Source organism: Ylistrum balloti, unplaced genomic scaffold (genome assembly GCF_031769215.1).
Source record: "Ylistrum balloti isolate Yb309-2 unplaced genomic scaffold, AGI_CSIRO_Ybal_v1 Utg370964, whole genome shotgun sequence".
Lineage (NCBI taxonomy): Eukaryota > Metazoa > Mollusca > Bivalvia > Pectinida > Pectinidae > Ylistrum > Ylistrum balloti.
The window spans coordinates 118784-144435 of NW_026782542.1; the positions used below are offsets into that span (position 1 = coordinate 118784).

Genomic DNA, 25652 nt, shown 5'->3' on the forward strand with positions numbered 1-25652 from the left:
AAGTTTTCGCCAGCAAAACCTGCGAACATTAATTTCTTACTTTTTTACCATAGTAACAGATAGAATATGGGAATATCGTCTTGCCAATTGTTAAAGGCACAACAAGGACACAAGCATGATATACATACAAATTTTCATAGAGATCATTTGAATGGCTCTCAAGTTGTAGTCTGGAAAAAGGAATATATCTTGTATTTACAAATGTTTTTTTTTCTTACGTAGTAAAAGAAAAAATATCAAAATTGAAACTTTGACAATTGCAAAATACATCAGTAGGGCACTAGCTAGAAATGTGTATAATTTTTCAAAGCGATAAAAAAAAAAAAAAAAAAAACCAAACTCAAATCCATTGTAAAAGGCAAAAACTACCTAGATTTCAAATGGCAGCCCTTAAAAGTCAATAAATGAATGTACAAATGAACAAAGTCAAATTAAATATCCCCAACAAGCATGATTGGCAGGAAATGAACAAGTGGATATACAACTTAAACACTGACATATATTGTATACATTACAGTCAACAATTGTGTCTTATAATTGGTAACATAATTAAATTACATTTTGTGTATGACAGAGAGAATATGTATCACACAAAAATTATGGATAGATTAAAAAAAAAATCAAGTAGGAGAGTTTGTGTCTAAAATACCTGCAACAATTATTTCATACATAAACATTACATGTATATTGCATAGAAAAAAATATTATAATGTCAACAAATGTCTGGTTAATTATGTATTAAAGGTTAAAGGTTAAATCTTAAAGAGTATTTATCTGAGATTATTAATTTCAATAGCAGTTTTGCAATACCGGTAAATCGTTTTCAAGAATTCTTTGACAAAAATAGTTTAATATGTCCGTAAGAAATGAAGTGATGATTGGTGCATAAACAAAATAATTGAATAATCAGCCATATTTTCATATTTGTGTGATTGAGGAAAATATAATTCATAATTTTAAACTGATATTTTTTGAAAATGACTCTACAACAATATTGTTAAAATGTACCTTTATTGTATGTAATCGACTGAACATGCAATGACCCAAGCCATATATGTCCTTTCAGAAGTATCCGATAATACATAGTCATTATCAAAAATATTTTTTCTATAAAAAATGAATTTGATTGTTGAAATGACAAGGAAAAATTTGATACCTTAAATGTATCTGTTGGAATAGAGTTAAAATGTCTGTGTATCAACCTCACAATAGGTACAATTATCTTCAGCAAAATTGGAATGATATGTTTACGAGAATGTTGCTTGCATGAACCAGTTGTATTTGAGTGTGAAATAATGAAATATTTCTCAAATGCAAGATTCAGTATCAATCAATGAGGCTTTTACATATCCTTTGAAATGTGTACAGAAGTTATGAAACATCTGTCTCTCTGTTTTTGGAGATGAAGCAGCTGATGAATATACAGTGCACATCAAGAAGCAAACATATTCATTTATTTTACGTTAAATATACATATATGTAGATCCCAACGTTACCGTGGATTATAATGCATGGGTTTTTATACCTATGAGTAATACACAATTTTTATCGTCCAAAAAATGAGAAAATTAATCCAAAATTGATTTATATTCATTTGGAATGTTTCTTGTGCTGCATAATTTAGTTTTCGTATCAGAACGATCTTATCGCAAATTTAATATCTTAATATTGTGTTGTAAGAACCAGGAAGCACTTGTCAAATCCATGTCTGATATATATGACAAAACAACAGAGAACATTAACTTCCTTGAATGTTATAATTATTTTCCTTTCTCGGTTCACTACGGAATATAGAACTAAGTCAGTTACCAATATTTCAAAACCAATTTGCAACTGATTTAAATATATGTTTGGTGCCGTCAGTCAAAGAATGATAGAAAAAAATAACAAACAAACAACCACATCGTCATATTGAAAAAATATATATATGAATAAAACCATGATTTAAACCCTACAGAGTCCAAAGATTTTTGTGATATGATCTTTCATAAACAATTTCATCTGTAACAATGATACATATAAGACGCATATGAATCAGATGTGGGACCTGTACATTATTTATTAACCAGTCAAATTTATATAGAATTGTATATGAACTATGCTAGGATCTAATCCTAACAATTATAGACCTAATGACAGCTGACTTGATGCTACAAAACTTCTACTATTGTAATCGCCCATCCTGTCTCAAGCATGTTTGCCTCAGCACCACAGAATATGTATCGGTAGTTATCGCTCACATGTTCTCATCCAGTCCTTAAGGTCTGTTTCAAAGTGACAACATGATTCATTTCTGCTCAATATGGCGTTCCATCTTCCCCAACGTCCTGATGATGGTATTCCTGGATACCTGGGCCCCGTCTGATCCTCTTCAAGAAAGCCACCTGGCAAACGGACAAAAACATATAAAGAGATATCATCTTATTATAAACATTCACTTTAAACTTTTTAGCAGGTAATTTTAACGAAGAATGAAGAGGAACGATTATTTATAAGTAACGTCCATAATAACAAAACTTCTATCATCTTATTTACACATAAATTTTAAACAATGATATGACTTGTATATAATTATATTTACTTAAGTTTAAAAAATTATATAAAAATGAATTCTGTCAGCCATGTTGAATACTGTGAGTTTAAAAGTGTCCGAAAATCAACAAAAAATAAAATATATCAAAATGTTTTCTCTGAATTAAAAAGACAAGAATCCATGCATTACAGCTAGTACATCAAGACAAACAGATCAAAGCCAACTACAGAGTAGAAGTTTTGGAGCTGGTATATTTTTTTTACAATTATCAGAAAGGTTTGCAATTCTAATATGCTGAAGCTATACCAGTACATATATCCGAATAAACATGTCTCTAATCCTTTATATTGCATACTCATTTCAATCATTTTACTGTTTCTTGCAGCATTCTCACACAAATGTGTGTTAAAAGGAGATATAAGTGTTCTTGTCTCAGAAACAACAGTTGATAGTGAAAATTCCATCCCACAATTGATCTTCGTACAAAAAGGACAAAGACAGCGAGGTGTATATCAATCTATGATCCTTGATTTAGATAAGAAAGACACATGCAATATTGTGTTAAATGGAACGCACTGATAAGATTTGTCATTCTTACAAGCTTCTAGTAATTAACAGTGAATATTTATCGTATTGGAAGAAACACAAATTTTCAACATTCCAATTTGATAAATAAGTGTTGTTCTCTTCTGAAATTCAACCTTGAACATTTGAAATCAGTTTAAAAAATACCAACAATGTTGCAATAGTTTCCGGTTTTTCCATGCATTTGATGTTAACACAAAGTTGAACAAATTATTCAAGATGCGGTCTGCAAAACAAGCATTATCAAAGCAATTCATCAAACAGTAGAAAAAACAAAACAAAGGACTAAGATTTCATATTTTCAAGAAATCTGGTCAAAATATCTGAGTGCTTGAATTAGAAAGTGGTGGAAGTTAGTACCGGACTTAGCCTTGTCCTTGGTATTAGGTATGGCGTGATTACGTCAGTCGGGAGTAGGACACGTTAGAAAACCTAGGTTGAGGGGGTTCAGCAGTCAGAGGAGAGGAGAGCGTGTCCTGGGAATACAGGGCTACGGGATACTCCCTCACCCGAGGGGCCTGGTTGTGGCTTAGAAAGGCCATCTGAAGTGAAAGATAGTGCTGGTTATATAGAGTGTGGAAACCCTTAACCACAAGTTACAATGGAGGGATTTTTCATTACAGATCTTATCACTTTACATGACCAATATATGAAAAAAATGCATTTTACAGAAACTGTCCATTGAATATCACACAAATGGTTTGACATCTACAAAACAAGTCAACTGTGCTGCAAATAAAAAATACAGATAATTTTCAATATTTTTCTGCAAAAATTATATGATATGCTTTTTAATGTCAGTAAACCAATTAAATTAACCGATTATCTGTATTGCAGCCATTTTTCAATAAGACCTTGATAATTCAATAAAATTTGTGAGTAATAAAAACCACTCCTTTGTATTGGTGCATAGTAGATACAATTTTGCCAAGTGTGACGGAAATCAAAAGCTGCAAAGACGAAATCTTATTTCACATAACTTGTTAAAAAACGACAAAACAACTTGTAATTCTCTTTTTACTATGCTTTTACCGTAGTTGAACCATGTCACTCAAGAAACCATTTACATAGATAATAGTCTGCATCTATTTTCTTCTACTCTGTAAAAATGTCAAATCTATACATTCTTTGTTAAAATCGTTGTATAGATTTCATTTTGATATTGATTGTATGTGAATGTTTTACAAAATTAATTTGTTCATAACATTTGATATCACAAATTGAGCTATTTTCTCGCAAACAGACACAAAAAGATATTTAACACTGATCATAAAAACCACAATATAGCTGAATTTACATTATTTTCGAATTCTAAAAATTTTTTATAATTACTGGGAACATTTAGAAATGGTTTATCTATTCGCATGTATATAAAACAAAGCGAGTCATGTGATATCAATCTGATTAAAGTTTCAGTTATTTTATAAAGTTTAGCCATTTATAGAAAAACATGATTCATAAAAACATTTAAATTTACTAAATAATGGAAAAATCAAAATAAAATTTTCAAACAAATTTGTTTTGATAATAATGTCTTATCTATGAGATTTGTTTCAAACCGAGCAATGAACCAATCAAAATTACTCATTAGAAAAGATAAATTACTGTGTATGCCATTGCAGCATATATACAGGGAGGACGTCATCTTCTGTTTTTCTCTTCCACCAACGTCATGCAATCAAGCAAACCCGACTAATTTTACTAAGAAGCATATACAGATTTGATCATATATATTCTACAATTGATATATATTGCATATATTCTAGCTAAGAATAGAAACACACAACCATCAAATTTACATTCATCAAAGTTTCATGGTATATGCATATTCTTGACACTACACAGGAAGTATAGTAATTAAGCAAGGTTGAAAAATCGCTCACCATGATAGTTAATCAACCGTGTAAAATTTTTAAGTAACATCACTATTGACCAATCCTTTTTTGCCCCAAATACAATATCTTTTATTGAGTCTTGATGTTCCATAAAACTAGGTTTATTTTTCAAACTTTGATAAAGCTACAAACTAGCTTTGAAATGACAACAATTGATGAAAAGACTGTCAACTGACATACCAAAGTAGCTGTGTAATGATCTGCAATACTGAGAGAATGAAAATGGGCCAGCTTTATCACAACCAGCATACAGTGCTGGGAATTATCATCTATAGGCACCTTCATGGCATCACACCCTTATTCTAGCAAGGAAACGCTTAAAAGAGAGTACACTTAATCCTGAATTTGGGCAATGTCTACCCTGATAGTTCAAACTCTAATTTATTTTCACAAGCCAAATTTCCTATAATACAAACAAGTTCCACAATATCTAATAAATATTTTTTGAACTGATCGAAGGTTTACTGTAAAAGTAGGTATCTATTTCAAGTCATAGAGACTAAGCTGAAAGTACACAAAAGAGATGACCTTCCCAGTTATAGTAAGGTCACTGATCGAACATTTATGGGGAAATTTGGGGGCACAACTGGTCAATAAATAGCTAAAACAGATATACCAGTCGACACTATCATGAAGAGTGGAATAGCGTCTACAATGACCAATATGTTGATTGGTACCATGGTTTCGGTGCTTCAGGTAATGATAGCCACACACTACAAACACACACAATTTATTGTTGTTTATAATGAAACCCAGTCCTTTTTTACCTGCCTGAATGACATTGACATCATAAAAAAAATGTTATTTGGCAAATACATGTGTTTTTCTAAATTGAACCACCACCATATTTACTGATGTGCAAAAGTCAAATCGCTTTAATATAATAGATAATGGTGTATTGTGAAAGGATTTTGACACAAACACCAGATTACCTGGTACAGTGTACTACTGAACAAAGCTTTCACCATAATGATTTATCTCAGAGCGTGAGCTCAGCCAAGTTTTAATAACTTCAAATAATGGGATATCACCCAACATACAACCTTATATACAGTCATCTATCTTCTCATGAAACTCATACAAGTTGTGGCCATTTGAGGAGTTTAAAATAGCATGCATTTTCTTCCGTATATGACACACACAGGTGTAATATGATATCCATTTTTATTTTTTATTCAGTGTAAAAATAATAACTTGTATTTTTTCTAATTTCTCGCTTTCTTTTAAGATCATAATTTTTGTTCATGTCACCTTAATGCTAATAATCACTTCAAGTAGTCCTCCCTCGAAAATAGTTCATAGTTGTGCACTGTTAAGTCTACTGCTATAACTTCTGTAAAGTGCATGCACTTTCCTTCATATTTCATTATGTTTCATAGTGTCTTTTCTGTGTTTCACTTCTATATTTTACAAAGGTGTTTGTGTGAAGGCCTCAATTTGTGTCATGCTTTAGAACTGTGTATTTGTCAAGTGTCCTTTATATTAGGCTCTCTGTTGACAGCTTGAACTTTTCAGTTTTCACATCAACACTTTCATTAAAAACAAACATATATCAAAATGAAAGTGCATGTGTGAAAGTCTACTCATTCATATAAAAGCGACGATGACGAATTTCACATCAGTCACGTATCAAAACAAGACCAATTTCAGATCTAGCTCAGGGATATGCAGACTAGTCCTAGTCAATCAACAGGTTATACATTTTACAAGCACTTGAACACTATTGATATAAAGTAGATATTGGTTTGACTCTCAGCATCAGATGCATCTTGTATTACGACAGTTACTGTGATCTTTCCACAATCATACAGGCCCTCACTTCATGAAACTTCCTTAGTTTAATGAAATCTTAACTATCAAAGAGAAGTATTACAAAGTTTCAGAAAGAAACTTAACTTTGAGGAAATTTCCTTAACATATGTAATGCTTTCCTATGTGCAATTCTAAGTAAGAAAAATTCCTTAAGTTGAGGAAGATTAAGGATACTCGGGCATGATATTGTTATCTGAGTTGGTCTTTGATATAATTACTAAACGATATATTTTTATTGACTAAGCAATCAGGGATATATATGCTGTTTTAACTATTATTAAAAGTAGATCATAGAGCCCCGCCTTTAAAATGCAAACCATTTTAAAAATGACCTCCTAACAACGGTTTTAACCATTAATCATGTCTGTTCTATTATAAATGATATATTTGACCGCTGAAGCTGTGACGCCACATCATGATGGTACCAGTCAAAATGAACTTGGAAGATGTTTCCTATTAGGCACAATAATATTTCATTGTAACACAATTAATCTTTTGTATGTCATACAACACCTGAGACAACTTATCTTATCTCAAAAAATTTCCATTGCTGTTGTGATTTCCTGAACAGATACATGTATAACAAAAAATGCATGCCTACTGAAAATAAAGCATCGGTTAAATCAGGGTTGACTGACATGTAATAAACAAGGAGAACAGTAGTGAATATTCAACAACGGTTTTACACTTTTAATTTAATATAAAGTGACAATGACAAGAAAGAGTAATGCTATTTGAAAATGTCCTCGTTGATATTTTACATAAAACATTTTAGTACAATAAAACTTAAGGGCGGAAAAATATGTGCATGTCACATGTCATATTGTATCCGTTTATACCTGTTGTATATAATTAACAAATGATCTAATTTCAGTACGTGACACTCTGCCATCCTAAGACAAACCATACTAGAAGTTATAAAAATCAACAAAATTTTAAATGACTTTAACTGCCGAACATTAATTTGGTCTTTAAGGCTAGAAATGTATCAATGTAATCTGATAAAACAAGAAACTAGTTTAAAATCACAATATGAGCATTAGGACTAATTCTGTACATAATTATTTATCTTAACATATACCAGGTACAACTAGAGAGCAGTCAATAACAATTGTTTAGATAATGACAACACAACTCCATATAATTTAATACAGACAAACTACAACATTATCAATAATCTTAAGGCACTATAAAAAATAACCATGTCCAACCTCATTAACCATCATAATTAATGTAACCATGTGATACATCAACTCCATCATAATTAATGTATCCTTGTGATACATCAACTCCATTATAATTCATGTATCCTTGTGATACATCAACTACATCATAATTAATGTATCCTTGTGATACATCAACTACATCATAATTCATGTATCCTTGTGATACATCAACTCCATCAAGTCCATCATAATTAATGTATCCTTGTGATACATCAACTCCATCATAATTAATGTATCCTTGTGATACATCAACTCCATCATAATTAATGTATTCTTGTAATACATCAACTCCATCATAATCAATGTATCCTTGTGATACATCAACTCCATCATAATTAATGTATCCTTGTGATACATCAACTCCATCATAATTAATGTATCCTTGTGATACATCAACTCCATCATAATTAATGTAACCATGTGATACATCAACTCCATCACAATTAATGTAACCATGTGATACATCAACTCCATCAACTCCATCATAATCAATGTAACCATGTGATACATCAACTCCATCATAATTAATGTATCCTTGTGATACATCAACTCCATCATAATTAATGTATCCTTGTGATACATCAACTCCATCATAATTAATGTAACCATGTGATACATCAACTCCATCATAATTAATGTATCCATGTGATACATCAACTCCATCATAATTAATGTATCCTTGTGATACATCAACTCCATCATAATTAATGTATCCTTGTGATACATCAACTCCATCACAATTAATGTAACCATGTGATACATCAACTCCATCATAATTAATGTAACCATGTGATACATCAACTCCATCATAATTAATGTATCCTTGTGATACATCAACTCCATCATAATTAATGTATCCATGTGATACATCAAATTAATGTATCCATGTGATACATCAACTCCATCATAATTAATGTAACCATGTGATACATCAACTCCATCATAATCAATGTATCCATGTGATACATCAACTCCATCATAATTAATGTATCCTTGTGATACATCAACTCCATCATAATTAATGTTTCCTTGTGATACATCAACTACATTATAATTCATGTATCCTTGTGATACATCAACTCCATCATAATTAATGTATCCTTGTGATACATCACACAACTCCATCATAATTAATGTATCCTTGTGATACATTAACTCCATCATAATTAATGTATCCTTGTGATACATTAACTCCATCACAATTAATGTATCCTTGTGATACATCAACTCCATCATACTTAATGTATCCTTGTGATACATCAACTCCATTATAATTAATGTATCCATGTGATACATCAACTCCATCATAATTAATGTATCCTTGTGATACAACAACTCCATCATAATTAATGTATCCATGTGATACATCAACTCCATCATAATTAATGTATCCTTGTGATACATCAACTCCATCATAATTAATGTATCCATGTGATACATCAACTCCATCATAATTAATGTATCCTTGTTATACAACAACTCCATCATTATTAATGTATCCTTGTGATACCATATGTATTCAGTATTTTTGTATGCCTTGTGTTATTTTGTCAATATACACCGGGTTAATGGAGAATAAGATATTACTAGGATTGACAAAAATTTCCGTGATGGTGTTATTGATGAAGCATGTAAGAGATGTTTACCCAAAGCATCAGATTTGATTTGATTTTCAACATCAAGGTCTTAGTTTTCGATTTTTCTCTCATCAAAAAGTTACCTTAGTTTTATTTATTTTGAGTTTGGTTTCAGACTGGGTCAACAAGTCAGCTTTTTGTTATAACCCAATATCTATCTATACATGTTTTTTATGTGTTGAAATTGTTGACGCTGAAATATATATAAATATCTTATGATTCAAAATTTGATACTACACTAAATTTTTCTGTGCTGCAGGTCACAAGCAAATACAGGTTTGTTTATATACAAAGCTACAAGCTTATTTCTAGGATAGTTTTGTTGTCGGCTTATTTTTGATATCATTCTGTTACCAAATCATATGTCATTCAAGCAGGCAACAAAAATATGGGTTAAGATATACAATATAACACTATGAGTATATAATGTTTAGACACATAAAATGTACACCCACTAACGCCCACCACCGTTAGTATTTATGTAGTTAGAATAGAGGTGAACTTACTTTCATTTGTGATGGAGTCAAGCGACTGAAAGTTTCTCTGTCAAGTCCGAATACTATCGCATTGACAGCACCTACAAATAAAAGTCATTACAGTCCTGATAAACTATTAAAAGTTTCCTGGAAAGAGAAGTGAAGTAACGACCTGACCATAACTAAAACTGATGATTAGAAACGTTTATTACAAGGAGGAGGATTATCCTTGATATACTTGATATCAACAGAAGGACTGATGGCCTATATATTGTTAATTCATTCTACAGCTTTAAAACAGAATACTTTCTCTGTACAATCAATCTCCAGAAGAAAAAAATGTATTTTTATACTAACTTTGTACAAAGAAGATGTGATCTGGATTTTCTGATTATACTAACCTTGTATAGGAGAGGAAAGAGCTGATAGCACCATGAGTGGAAAGACTGAATATTCTGATTATACTAACCTTGTATAGGAGAGGAAAGGGCTGATAGCACCATGAGTGGAAAGACTGAATATTCTGATTATACTAACCTTGTATAGGAGAGGAAAGAGCTGATAGCACCATGAGTGGAAAGACTGAATATTCTGATTATACTAACCTTGTATAGGAGAGGAAAGAGCTGATAGCACCATGAGTAGAAAGACTGGGTATTCCAATTATACTGACCTTGTATAGGAGAGGAAAGAGCTGATAGCACCATGAGTGGAAAGACTGGGTATTCTGATTATACTAACCTTGTATAGGAGAGGAAAGAGCTGATAGCACCATGAGTAGAAAGACTGAATATTCTGATTATACTAACCTTGTATAGGAGAGGAAAGAGCTGATAGCACCTGATAGCACCATGAGTGGAAAGACTGAATATTCTGATTATACTAACCTTGTATAGGAGAGGAAAGAGCTGATAGCACCATGAGTGGAAAGACTGAATATTCTGATTATACTAACCTTGTATAGGAGAGGAAAGAGCTGATAGCACCATGAGTGGAAAGACTGAATATTCTGATTATACTAACCTTGTATAGGGGAGGAAAGAGCTGATAGCACCATGAGTGGAAAGACTGAATATTCTGATTATACTAACCTTGTATAGGAGAGGAAAGAGCTGATAGCACCATGAGTGGAAAGACTGAATATTCTGATTATACTAACCTTGTATAGGAGAGGAAAGAGCTGATAGCACCATTCTGAGGAAAGTATTCCAATTAGACCTTGTATAGGAGAGGAAAGAGCTGATAGCACCATGAGTGGAAAGACTGAATATTCTGATTATACTAACCTTGTATAGGAGAGGAAAGAGCTGAGAGCACCATGAGTGGAAAGACTGGGTATTCAGGTGATATGGCATTCTGTATTCTATAGAAAAAGAAACATGATATAATAATAATGTTAGAATGCTGATATTCAATGATGAGTAAGCATTATGATTTTTAAGGATTTATTATGAAGAAATGTACACATTATCTTGTTTACTCTCAATATTCATAACAAGTATACTGGGTATGGCAGCTCATTCTTTACCTTCTTTGTTAATTTTTAGTTCTTCCTTCAAAAACAATGCTAAGTAAGTAACAGGTGTTTTCTCGGCTGTCCAGAGCATAAGAAAACAAAGCAACGACAAGTTGTAGAATTTAATCCACAATCCTCCTTAAGATTAAAAATACGACTAAAATTGAGGAAAAATTGATAATAGTTAATTGATGAAATATAAATTTGCTTAAATTACCTGTTAATTAGAGGAAATATAGACACAGCCAGGTATATACAAGGGTAGGCACGCAGCGGTTTGATGTCCTCTTTCATTAGTTCTTTGTGATGTTCGGTGTCAGGATCATAAGTCCCTTGCCATGATGATGCCTGAAGTTAATCCAAATAGGTATGTAGAATCTCTAATATGGACCTTGTTTGTAGTGTGAACGGAATATCTCAAGAACTCATGTATCAGTTACTTATATCCAATTTAATGTGAACTTATATGTTCTTTTGTACCAAAAATAAAGTTGTATGTAAAACAGTTTCACTTTAGTACAAAAAATAAAGAAAGTAGTTAGAAGTCATAAGATAGAAATAAAATCAATCACTTTGTAATCTCTTCTAATAACGAACAGCAGAACACCTAAAGAATCATCCCTCTATTAACCTCTACTTACCTCATCCTCAATACTCCAAGCGTTACACTAACTATTGTCTTTTGCACCCCTGGAGCGTTTTTCTTGACAAATTTGAATGCAAAAGCAAGTAATCTGATTGGTCAAGAGAAGGAAATAACTGACCAATCACAGATCACCAGGCTCCTTTGAAGATTACAAAGAAGCTACACCCAATTTAAAAGCTAGTACAACAAATGGTAATGCTACCACGTACATCAAAAGATCAAACTAGTCTTATTGTGTTACCCACATTGTGTCGCACATGGAACCTTCAATTTGCTATGAAATGTTCAAGGCGTGCAGAGAACATTTGTAAGTGTAACCTCTGGAATACTGAGAATGACTTATCGTAATAAATATATATACCTATATACAGTATATACATATATACCTATATACAGTGTATGTATAACTATATACAGTATACATATATATACCTATATACAGTATACATATATATATACCTATATACAGTATATATATATATATATATATATATATATACCTATATATAGTATATATATATATACCTATATATACAGTACATACCTTTCTTGTCAGTATGTAGGTAATGTAGATGTACACTACAAACAGGCAGAATATTGTCAGGAAAAGTGGTCCATACCATCTGTAAATAAAATAAAATTGTACAATTTATGATATAAATATTACATAATATGAAGAAATGTTAAAGAAGTATACAACATTGTCGAGAAAGGTTTTTTTTTTTTTTTTTTTGCAAAATTCTACTGGGTAACTACAGTAAAGCCATGTTTGTTCTTATAAAAAATATATATTGTACAGAACCAGTATCCGTGACATAGGATATGTTTCGTTTGAACCAAGGTCTCCGTAATTATCATTTACAATACCTTGATCAGATACATTTGGAGCCAAGCATTTCATTAACAAAACTTGTTTTTTCTGTTTTTGTAAAAAATTTAGACAGAAAAAAAAACCAAACATGGCTGACCAGAACCAGTATGTAATAAGATACAGCTTCTGACTTATCTTGTTACAATACTTTTAAGTATCTTATCGAAGTAGCTTTTCTGTAACTATTACTGATATAAATCAACCAATTTCTGAACAGGAAATGTCAGCAAACATTTCAGCCTGCTTTGTGCTTTCATGAGCAATACAGAATTTAAGATACTGCATGCTGCTAATACAAAACACAATTTTGATTAAACTGATATTAAAATAAATGTAGGAAATAAATAAAAAATAAAAAAATGGCTTTTTATTTGTGAAAATTTGAAAAAATACCTTTACACAAGAAAATTTGTTAGCTAAACAAGAAGGCATGTATGTCACAGTATGGAGTTTTTAAATTTGTCAAAAGTTATAATAAAATATTAAATCATACTTACATTCCTACCCTCCAATGCCAATTGTCTTCTATCCAGCTAGAGAAAATCAGATCAAGTCATGTTTGTTCAGCAATGATTCAATTATAGAATCACAAAGAAAAATATAAAAGGCAGGTTAATTGTTGAAATTTGGACGATCAAACCTCGTGTCATTTTAAAATCTGACAACATATCATAACAAAAAATAGGAAAAAATCAAAAGAATCTGACAGACACAGGTGGTCTACTGGGTTAAACATTTTTGTACAGCTAAATGGAATGTAACACTGGTGTAAATTCGGCCCATCTACAGAGCACAAAAACTTTGTCAATGAAAGACCTATCTCAATACCACAATTCCCACAGAGCTAGCCAAGATTTTCAAGATGATGGTCAAACATGGCTTGGATCCTGAAATGTGATTCTGGCCCTCTTAACAATAAGACCTCAACAGAGCTGACCATAAGTAACTTATTAGTGGACATCTAGCTACACAATATTTTGCTAATGGACACTGTGTTGTATTTCAAATATGACTTTCTGATCAGAAGTATAATGACATGGTTTTCAAGAAAACTTGCATTGTCACCTATCCAAATTTAATAGGAACCATCTGAGCACCATACATATGTCTAAATTTAGATACAAACTGTCTGAACACCATACATATGTCCAAATTTAGAAACGAAGAATCTGCACACTATACATATGTCCAAATTTAGATAAGAACCCTCTCCACACCATACATATGTCTAAATTTAGATACAAACTATCTACACACCATACATAACTCTACCATAACTAATCCAAGTTATTACCTAACAACACATTACTACATGTTGAGAAAGTTCTGATGCCAAACTCTAGTCTAGAAGTAGTACACAGCTAAGGCAAGACGATACTTACCACCAAGCTCCTGCGGGGCCATAGTGATTTCCTATGAAGGGTAGACATGATAAGACTAAGGGAAGGCCCCAACACAGCACATGGTAAACCCTGTAAACAATGAATAAATAAGGCTTTACACAGCACAGGAAACATCAAGTAATGACTACAAATTACAAACCCCCAAGATGTCACATGATACAAACCCTGTAAATAAAATAAATGATCTCCAATAAAGTACTTATTCTAAAATGATGGGGATAGACACGTAAAATATTTTTTGATCAAATTATTTTCAAAGCCAAACCACCAATACATTGCCATGGCATCTTCAATGATTCACCTGTCTATTGTACAACTATAAGCTCAAAGGCTACATGTACATGTGAGCCATTTTATCAATCTACATTTAACTTAATGAACCGTTATCTTCGCCACTCACAGAAACATGTGCTGAATTTCAGCTTTGCACACCAGGAATTCATATGGACATTCATTTTGACAGATAATTCAAAAAGAAAAATATTTAAAGCCTTTGTATTTGCCTCATCCTACACCCTGATCATCACTATCAACAACTTCAGTTGAAAGTTTCTACATCATCAATGGTTGAATGGAGCAATATAATTGGTTAAGAACAAATGGGGGGCTTTTCAGAACAAAAATGTATACATGTCCGCTTTTGTTGATTTTCTCTCATTAAAATATTTGTATCACTTGTGTTCAAAATAATTTCAGAAAGAGATATTTTGTTTGTTTTTTAACAGATTAGATCAAGAATGTTGTCATCTTTAAGCAAACAAAATTCATTATGTAATATCAAGTAGATATACAAAACTCTGCAAAGCATATTAACCCCTTAATATATATATATACCCTGTGATTGATATGAATGTTATAAAGGTCCCAACACAACACATAATATACCCTGTAAAATAAAATGAAAAAAGGCCCCAACACAGCACACGATAACACGAGTATCTGTAAAACTGATTAATACTTCCCAATAAGGATTTTTATGGACACAAAGTTTCAACAAAGGGCAATAATTCTGTAAACAAGGGGTTTAGGGATTCATTTCATACACCGTATATTCTTTTTAGCATGATCAATGCATACACCAAGTTTCATTATCCTAGGTTAAATGAAAGTAATTTGAACAAAGGACAATAACTCTGTAATTAGGGAGTAACTGCACTGAAGTTTGTACACTGCACATCCTCTTAGTATGATCAATTTATATACCAAGTTTCCATAACCTACTGTAATTACAAGGAAATTTATGTTCCTGACACTTTTAACAAAGGGCAACAACTCTGTAATTGAGGGGTCAAAGACCTTAAATATTGTACATTGCATATCAGCTTGGCTTAGTATGACCAACGTATATACCAAGTTTCCTGATGAACTATAACCTGTTATTGTAAGAACCAACATTTTACAAAGATAACTCTGAGAGTCTAATACTCTATGGGATGTTATATAACATTATTAACTCACCATTCCAGTGACTCCTTTGTGATCATTTTGATAACATTTAGGTAGAGGTTAAAGGTTATACAGCACACCCACAACAGAACTGTCCAATCTGTAACAGAAATTAAGTACATTTCGTCACTGTACACACCCACAACTTAAGTATATTTTATCACTGTACACACCCACAACTTAAGTATATTTTATCACTGCACACACCCACAACTTAAGTATATTTTATCACTGCACACACCCCACAACTTAAGTATATTTTATCACTGCACACATCCACAACTTAAGTATATTTTATCACTGCACACACCCACAACTTAAGTATATTTTATCACTGCACACACCCACAACTTAAGTATATTTTATCACTGCACACACCCACAACTTATGTACATTTCATCACTGTACACACCCACAACTTAAGTATATTTTATCACTGCACACACCCACAACTTAAGTATATTTTATCACTGCACACACCCACAACTTAAGTATATTTTATCACTGCACACACCCACAACTTAAGTATATTTTATCACTGCACACACCCACAACTTATGTACATTTCATCACTGTACAGAAATAATAATAAATTTGATTAATAACATTGTTATTATTATCTATTTTTCAGACCTGAGGTAATATATCTGTATGTCAAATATTTTCCTACAGCGTTGTACCCATACATCAATTCAACATGTGTATTTTCCTATACATGGTACAAATAGCATGCTAATATATAGATTTCAATAACTCAGTTAATTTCTCTTCCTGTCAAGGAATGAAGAAACCCTTAGTCTACCTTAATGTCATCAGATTAAATTACATATTTGTTTGTCTACATCATATAATATTCTTGTCTGTATCTTATTAAAATCTGTAAATAACAATACCCATTCTTTAATGGTATTGTCTATTAACACAGTATTTATAGCAAATTTTCAAGTTGTCAGAGCTGATGTCACCTTCAACAGACTTTCATTGTAATACAAAGTCTGATTGGAACTGAGAACATCTGCCAATCGATGCACAATGTTTATGAAATCTTCAGTCAAAATAAGAATGTGGTCATACAAAGGGAAATAACTCAATGAACTATCCAGCACCACTTACAAAACGTTTTTCAAACATAATGTCTTTTTTATAGAGTATAGTAGATTGTACCAGATTGTCATTTTGCCATGTTCATAAAAATATACATATTACATGATTAGCTTCAGGAAACCATTTAATATCTATTTAATATTTGTAGCTGTATTACATCAACTTTGTGTACAACACATTCAAGCTGACTTCCAAATGACTGATATTTCTGTTTATTTGTTTATATCAAATTACAGTTGAAAACAATTATTCTTTTTTAATAAAAAAAAAAAAAAAAACAGCCTACCAAAAAAGGTCATCCACCAAGCCTGAAAGTCACACAAAGGTCCATCTGGTCTCAACCCTCCCTGTAAAAATATAATAAGTCAATCACATCCTTGATACTGGTGTAATAATCTTGTGTTATTTTCATTTTACTTTGTTTTTGTGCCTTTGAAAATTTTCTCCGATCTCTTTTATGGCTTTTAGATTAACATAGGATATAGATATATATATATATATATACATAAATATAAATATATACATAACTGGTTTTGTGAAATTTCTGTGTAATGGATACGAAGTTTGTAAATGGGAAACAAAATCAACTCTTTCCCATTATAGTTGTGAATATCTCATTTCAAATTTAATTCAGAATTTATATTACAATAATGTTGAAAAAAATTTATTATTTCTTGGGAAATTATGATGTTGTGTATATGTATAGAGCCATATGTTTAGAAAAAAATGAAAGTGATAAATCAGTAGCCATATTGAATCGATACATGTTCATGTACTCGGACACATACAATATGATAAACCTACCATTAGATAGGATATAGAATTCAACAGGGCACCAATGCTCAGGTACATGATCAGTCGCTAAAAACAAATATGTATCTATATGTATACTAAAATTCAATCGTTGGATATAAATTAGAGGCAATCAATCATTCTTAAACTTTCTGCAGATTTGAGAAAATTCTTATTCTTATGACTTTCTAGGTAACTTTATCTATCAAATATTTTGGCCTTTTAAAATTGTTTACAAAATGAAAAATATTCTTTTTTGTTCTTTTCACTGTAATCTGTCTTACAATATGTCATTATTGCATTATTGATTAGAACATAATGCTATCAGATTTTTCCACTTATCAGGTAGTTAATATTCGTGCTAAATCTTTTATTCGTGCTAAATCTTTAAAAAAAAAAATGATGTTAATATGTCCCTTCTTAATGCTCTTGAGTTCGAAAAAAAATATACAAGTACAGGTGTACTGATGAATTTTAATGTTGACAATTTAAAAAATAAAAAGAATATTTCAATTGAAATTTAATTTTTTTACTTACCTGAGAAAACGCTGCATATTTTTTAAAGAGCCAAATAACAGATATCATGAAGATACTGAAAGTGAATCATTTTTATCAAATGTAGTTATCTCCCTTGGTAATAAAAACATGATGAAGTCAGTTCAACAGTTCAAATCTAGGAAATCACCACCATCTCGATCATTTTAGTCATATTACTTTAAATTACTTCAAAATTATGAAAACAAAAAATATAGAAAATCAAAGACTGCTGAAAGACATGATAAAGTTATAGATTTGTGACCACCTATCATAATATGAATGCTCAAATATCTAAAGTTTCTGAAAACTTCAATGTTTAAAAATCTAAAGTTTCTGAAAACTTCAATGTTTAAATATCTAAGGTTTCTGAAAACTTAAATGTTTGAATATCTAAAGTTTCTGAAAAATTAACTAAGATTTTTAATTAGACTGCATGAGAGTATTCCAATAATGACTACTAATGACCAGTAATATATAATCAATACTTTGTGTACGAGATGCTGACAATTTTCTAAACACTAATTCGGTTTGTGCATAAATAATGAGAACTTGCACTCTCATGCACATAAAGCAGGCCTGCTTCAGTAAAGAATGATCATATTGTCACTTCAGACAATATCCCCTGAGGCAACAACTTCATCAATTATTTATCTCTGATGCCTGCGACTACATGCAGGCTGCTATTAAAAAGTCTCATTGATGAAACCCTGGCATTTTCCTGATAAATGAGACATTTTCAGGAAAATCCACAGCCATCAATTTAAAACTTACATGGATGTGACTGAGAAGTAAAAACATCAAACACTGTACTTTTAACTATCACACTGCATATTTTTTGTAATTTTTGTCAAATATGCAACAATGATATTGTTCTCTCTACTACAATTCTGTTTGTCTATTTCTGCCTTAAGCTTTAATTCTAATAAATTAAAAGCTATTTTTAAGAATTTAAAACACATTTTTGTACAAATGAATAATTAACAAGGAAACAAATGTATACTAACTTTCATTAATGAAATTTTGAAACAAAAACTTGAAATAACAAAATGTTTCACATATATATATATATATATACTGCCTTATGTATAGTACCTTGAACTTGGCTCTTAATAAAGCATAAAATGATGTAAACACTCAAAAGACCTGTAGATTCAATCAACCAGTATACTTCAGCAAGTATTCATTATGACCTATACGGTACCACGGGAATTTGCCCCTGTAATATTTTTTGTTCTTATGTCACTAGTGTAATATGCCCTTGAAGGTTTTTCATTGGCTGTGCCTATCATAAATGATTACGATATCATAACATCGACAGCAATAAAGTTACATCATTAACTAAGGATGGTGCAAGATAATGGATGCCTTCTTTTGATTTATACCTAACATTAAAAAAAATCTGTCAAAATGTAACTTTTCTGAGGTTTGCGATAAAAAGCACTTCATTTTCATTTCTTTTGCCATTTTTATGAAACTGTCTCCAAGTTTTAACCTTTGCTAGCAGCCTCGTATTAACAAAAACCTCCAAGACTCATATATGAAATGTAAAATTTGTTTAAGATCTGATATATTTGTACAAATATATCCATTAAAGACAAACACTAAAGGCTAACTAATGGTTTCCCTGATAGAATATCTTGTATATTTGCATTTATATATCGTAAGGCCTGAGGTCTGTTTCAGGAGTTCATGCATGCTTAACTGTTTAAACACTGACAACTGAATGACAAAAACACACATCAGAAAAACAGGTACAATTGATTTGTAAATAATACACAGAACAAATTATCTTAGTTCATTTACACAGTCATAACTTTGTTTACCTGAAGATTGGTTGACATCCACCTTACTTAAACCCATTGACAAAATCTCACCAGTTATCTTCTAGGTCTTCTAAAATAAAACACCAGTTGTCTTCTACATGTACTTACCAACCCACCAAAGATAAAACACCAGTTGTCTTCTAGACGTAGTTACCAACCCACCAAAGATAAAGCACCTGTTGTCTTCTACATGTACTTACCAACCCACCAAAGAGAAAGTTACCAACCCACCAAAGATAAAGCACCTGTTGTCTTCTACATGTACTTACCAACCCACCAAAGAGAAAGCACTAGTTGTCTTCTACATGTACTTACCAACCCACCAAAGATAAAGCACCTGTTGTCCGTCGTATTGCAATCAAGACATCCTGAAATACAAGACATATATATTCAGCATCTGTCTACATCTATGGCACAATTTTACAGCTTGCAGAATCCAAATCTGTATTCTCCAAACTGAATTATTACCTGTTTATTTAGCTATCAATTAATACAATTGCAGTGTGATCACTGAACATGTAGTTGGTCCATACTACCGTGTACAGTCAATGATGAAATTAAAACCATTCATTCTGTCCCCTTATGTTTGCTTACTACACGGTTATATACAAACAACAGTGAAACATTATTGGTTTCAATGCAGCAACAACATCAATAATCTCCATGGAATATATGCCTGTTTTTAGCCTGATAAGGTAAAGTTTAACAAATTATATATGTTTATTTGTCAAGTTTTCTTCTGAAAGTGATAAAAACTATCATTGACTTTTTGAACACGTAAATGAATTTTTTGGGACTCCGATATTTCAGTCCTGCATGGCCTCATATATTTTTCTTGTAGGACTCACCAAACTTTTGAGAACTCACCAAACTTTTGAGAACCCACTATAACTTTCAGTAATGGAACTCATCAAAGTTTTAGAAATTGTGCTCTCGACATGCATGAAAATATCCTACAAAAGAAATACTATACGACCTCTGTAATATTTACAGAAGGATACACGGGCGACCATTTTAGGATTAAATATCAAAATCCCTTTAGTCCTCCAGTCATAACTTATGTGAATTTCTCACTGAGTGTGAAATATTTCCGTTAAAGTGTAAATAAAATTTGCTTCCTTATCCCAGCACTTTTGTGTACATGATATGGAGAAGTTTCCTTCCTTAATAAACACACAGATCAATTGATGACTCGCTTAAGTTAACTACCTGAGATGTCTTTATCAACAAGAGGAATTTGTGTTTTAAACCACTTAAGTAGTAATAATGTTACTTAGTTAAAATTTTTATCTTAGAAATACTTCCTGGAAATATTTTTAAGATAAAAATTTTTACTGAATTGATGTTACATAAAACTCATCGACAACACTATATTTTGCAGGTCTCTTTATTTGAGATAGACATCACCTAACTAGAATCAATTTTCATCTCCTAATACCGTTGTAGCCGAATGTTTTTCGACTATAGGTGAGTTTGATTATCTGTCTGCACTTCTGCTTTTTTCCCAGTAACTTTCGGGAATCTTTGGCACATAAAATCTGTGACGTCATGCCGCCAGGCGGTAGTGACTTGTGTAAACACACTGAGTGAAAGTCTTATATCATATGATAGGTTTATAATCTGTCTTATTTCAGCATTGATGGTACATTGTGTTGTGTAGAAGTATAATAAAACTGGTGAAAAATCATAACTATTTATGTGAACTTCATAAATACAAAATGATAAGGAAAAAATGTGAAACCTAACACAGCTGAGACCAACAACAAGGAAAGAAACAGTCAGTAGAACTCTTCAATATCTATGTATACCCATTAAGTTAACTGGATGGCACACATCAATATCAGCTGGTGCAGACATCCCTTTCATGTCAAACATATATCTGGATGAACACTTTGACACACCTGAGAACAGGTGTGCGTCCAGTGTCATCATCAGGTCTCAAGACATTTGATTTACCTGTATATTTTCATACAGGTAAAGCAGACTTAGAGAGTGGATATTGTTTAAATATTTTCTATTATGTCCATTATTATAAAGCCAAAGCATCAGTTGAAAAAGCAATATATTTATGTAACAAATATCTGCCAAAAAGCCTAAGAATGGTGAGACCTATAGTAAAACAGCAAAGAATATCACATTTTGGATAGTGCGTTTGGTGATTTTTTTGCCAACAAAAAACATAGCTAATTGTTTTGATCTATCTTATCAAAAAGTGAGCCAAGAGTTCCTTCCTTTAAGTAACACAGGTAAAACTGTCCGTCTTGCTGCCTTATCAAGATGAATTCAGATTCCAATTAAGTAATTAGTGTCCTGTCACTACCACTATTCCCTTCCAACTGGCAGTTCTCTGATGAAGGACAGTTGTGTGCTCAGGAAACCCGGGGAATTTGGGACTTTACAGAGATGAATAATGTAATGAATATTGCATTAAAACAATTTTTATTTCTAAGACAAAGAAAGTTTCCTCTAAGTGAGTATAGGATGAACATCACAAAATGAACGAAATTATATAGAACGATATTCTCTTCAGCTACACAACAGTCATCACTTCTATGTAAATATAGATGTGCAGTAAACAAATAGAAGTTTAAAAAATAGCTTAAATTTGCCTTATTATTCACCAAAATATTGTATGCTTATAATTTTTGTTGGCATCAGCCAACCAGGATATGATTAATTGCCGTAATTATCATTACTGTACAATGTTTAGCTACTCTGAAGCTCAAACTGTTTCCTGGTATATGGTTTAATAAAAAAGTTTACTTCTTAGTCGTTTTATGGTGTTGATTAAATAAAATATAAACGATTTTATGATCATAGCCTCCATAAACACTTCTAATGAGTATGTGTCTAGTGGCAGAATTGAAGACAAATGAACGACCAATGAGAATCCTTGGTTTTCAGAATGGAAATAGATCTAGATATGTTAACTTCCTTGGATGTTTACAAGTAGAACGGGTTTCACGGAGATGAAAAATCACCATCATAATCATGTTTACAAGTAGAAATAGTGCTACCTGTACATCGCCTTACACACCTAACACTTTCTTAAGACATTATATAATGATTTTTCACAAAAAAAAAAAATCATTTTTAATGTCAGGTGTTAAGTGAACATTGTATTTTAGCACTATTTTCAAGGTCTGCAATACTTAAATCAATATGAAACTTATCACATCTTGTTTGAAAAATATGCATTGAAACTACGGTGAAGTCTTTTATATATCTATGTATATACACTGTATTACATGAACACTTTGTTAAGAAAACATCCATTTTTCTTAATTGGTGAGTGGACAGACGTACAGCAACACAAAACTGAGATCATCGTCATATCCATTTTGGTGAAGCTGCAGGAGATCAAGGTATATCTGTTTATCATTATATAGGATTACCCCAACATAACAAGTAATTGTTTATCACAAAAAATGAGGATGTTTCCATTTTTTATCATTGTGTGACTTTTAAACTGAGTGAAAAAGTTGAACCCTTAAGAATGAAGTCATTATTTATTATGTCAAAATCATCATTATGTACATGCTTCTGCACTTAATGTAAAATTGTAAACGTTATTTTCTAGTTCTTCAGAGCATAAAATTACACTTTATGTACTGTATGACTGAGAGATCACATTTAGGTATGAAAAATAGATACTTGCGTGGTTTTTTTTTTACCAGCGATCCATATATAATATCACCACAGCAGAGAAAAATATTACCAACTATGGCATTCATTAGGCCTAAATCAAAGCTAAAGAAGGCCCTAAAATTACTTTTTGACTCAATGGTTTGAAGGGATATATCTACCTTATTAATGTTTGGACCCTTCATATTTGTGATTTGACTTTAGCAATTTTCAAAATTTATTTCCTGGGGATAAAAACAAACATCATTGAAGTTGAAACGATGACATCATTTTCATGAATAGCTTTTTAAAAAAATGTTGTCATTGTTTTATACAAAGATTTATGTTTAAAGTATGAATATGCGTACCACGTGCAACAAAATCTATGTTTCAATCCTTGATATAAACAAAATGACAAAAGGAAAGACATATAAGGAAGTATTTCTGTAGGTTCAGCCAGGACAAGGATGTACATCACCTTACTATAACTAGACTGGAAGAGAAACTGTACGATATGGATTTATAGGACAATCAGACGTGTTATCAATTAAACAATGTCAATAGATAAGAAGAAGACTTACACAATGTCCAGGTTGGTCTGGAAATATCGGACAGTCAGAGTCCGAAGTGGAATTCATCCTTCTAACGTCACTCCTCCAATGTTGACAAACATACGAACTAAACCAATTTTACCTCCGCCGATGGAGAGCGTCTCACTCAAACCCTGACTAATTCTGTCGTAAATGAAATATCGTCGAAGTGAGTATGTGTTTGTGTGTTTTCCTCTCTATTCTGCGTTTAGGCTATGAAAAAAACATCCGGAACAAGGATGATGAATTTATATTCTCATTAGGCTATCTCAACAGTAGATTGTCGTATTTACAGTTAAATTAGCTTGTCCACACCTTTAAGTATTTTGAAAGCTATTACTACACCGTATTTCGAAATGTATCGGGTCTCGGACGTATAGAATATTGTTGTGAAATTGGTACCGATATGCATAATGTTTATTTCAGTGTATACTGTCAGTCAAGAAATGTAGGATTCATCTCCATCTGTTCATCGTTTTATATGTTCTATTTATCTCCAAATGATTTAATAATACCCAATGGACATTTATGCCAAACTCTCTTATTTCATTCCTTGGAATTCATTAAATCTTGTTCTTTAATCAGGTACGACTTTTATAAAGCTTACTACTGGTATTTGATCGTTCATAGTTAAATTTGTTTATGTGCTAAACAATTTGCTAGCATTTCCGATATAAAATTCTGTACATACCGACTGATTCCATTAAAATATATGGAAACAAATTGAAAGTCATAAGGGTTATGTTTCATTAAACTGTTTATGAATTCGGAGCCTATGAATTCTTTGGGAAACATTAGATAAAACAACACATTTAATACTGTCAGATCTGATCATCGTACTCAACATTACACTAAATGAATAAATAATGACGTCACAGAGAAGAGACTACTATAGATGGATAATCGTTTTCTGTTCTTGTTGTTTTCCAATAACGTCATAAAAAATTAACAACAATAATGTTTTTTATTTATCCAAGGTAACATTTAGGTATGTCTAATTTACTCTGTGACCTTTCATCAACATATACAGTTCATATAAACAGATATCACAAACAATTATGAATTTGTGGTTAGGTTACAATATTAAAAGAAACACACCTACAATCTACATATAAAATATGCAGATCACATAAAAG

The 25652-nt window shown here is 31.7% G+C and overlaps 1 protein-coding gene across 2 annotated transcripts; it reads right to left on the bottom strand.

Moving 5' to 3' along the window:
• Positions 1-1492: 1492 nt before the first annotated feature.
• LOC132559764 (cyclic AMP receptor-like protein A) lies at positions 1493-24579 on the bottom strand. 2 transcript variants are annotated; one of them, XM_060224388.1, is made up of 14 exons: positions 24508-24579; positions 20618-20670; positions 18480-18534; positions 17955-18011; positions 17437-17497; positions 16059-16146; positions 14580-14669; positions 13695-13730; positions 12871-12949; positions 11898-12028; positions 11451-11527; positions 10195-10265; positions 3628-3660; positions 1493-2384 (listed from the first exon to the last, which is right to left on the bottom strand). In XM_060224388.1, exons 1-14 carry the CDS (start codon positions 24562-24564, stop codon positions 2298-2300), a joined length of 975 nt encoding a protein of 324 aa, XP_060080371.1. In that variant the 5' UTR covers positions 24565-24579; the 3' UTR covers positions 1493-2297. The 2 variants fall into 2 exon arrangements, with proteins under 2 accessions (XP_060080371.1, XP_060080370.1); XM_060224387.1 differs by having other exon boundaries at positions 2296-2384; positions 3479-3660.
• Between the last annotated feature and the right edge of the window lie 1073 nt (positions 24580-25652).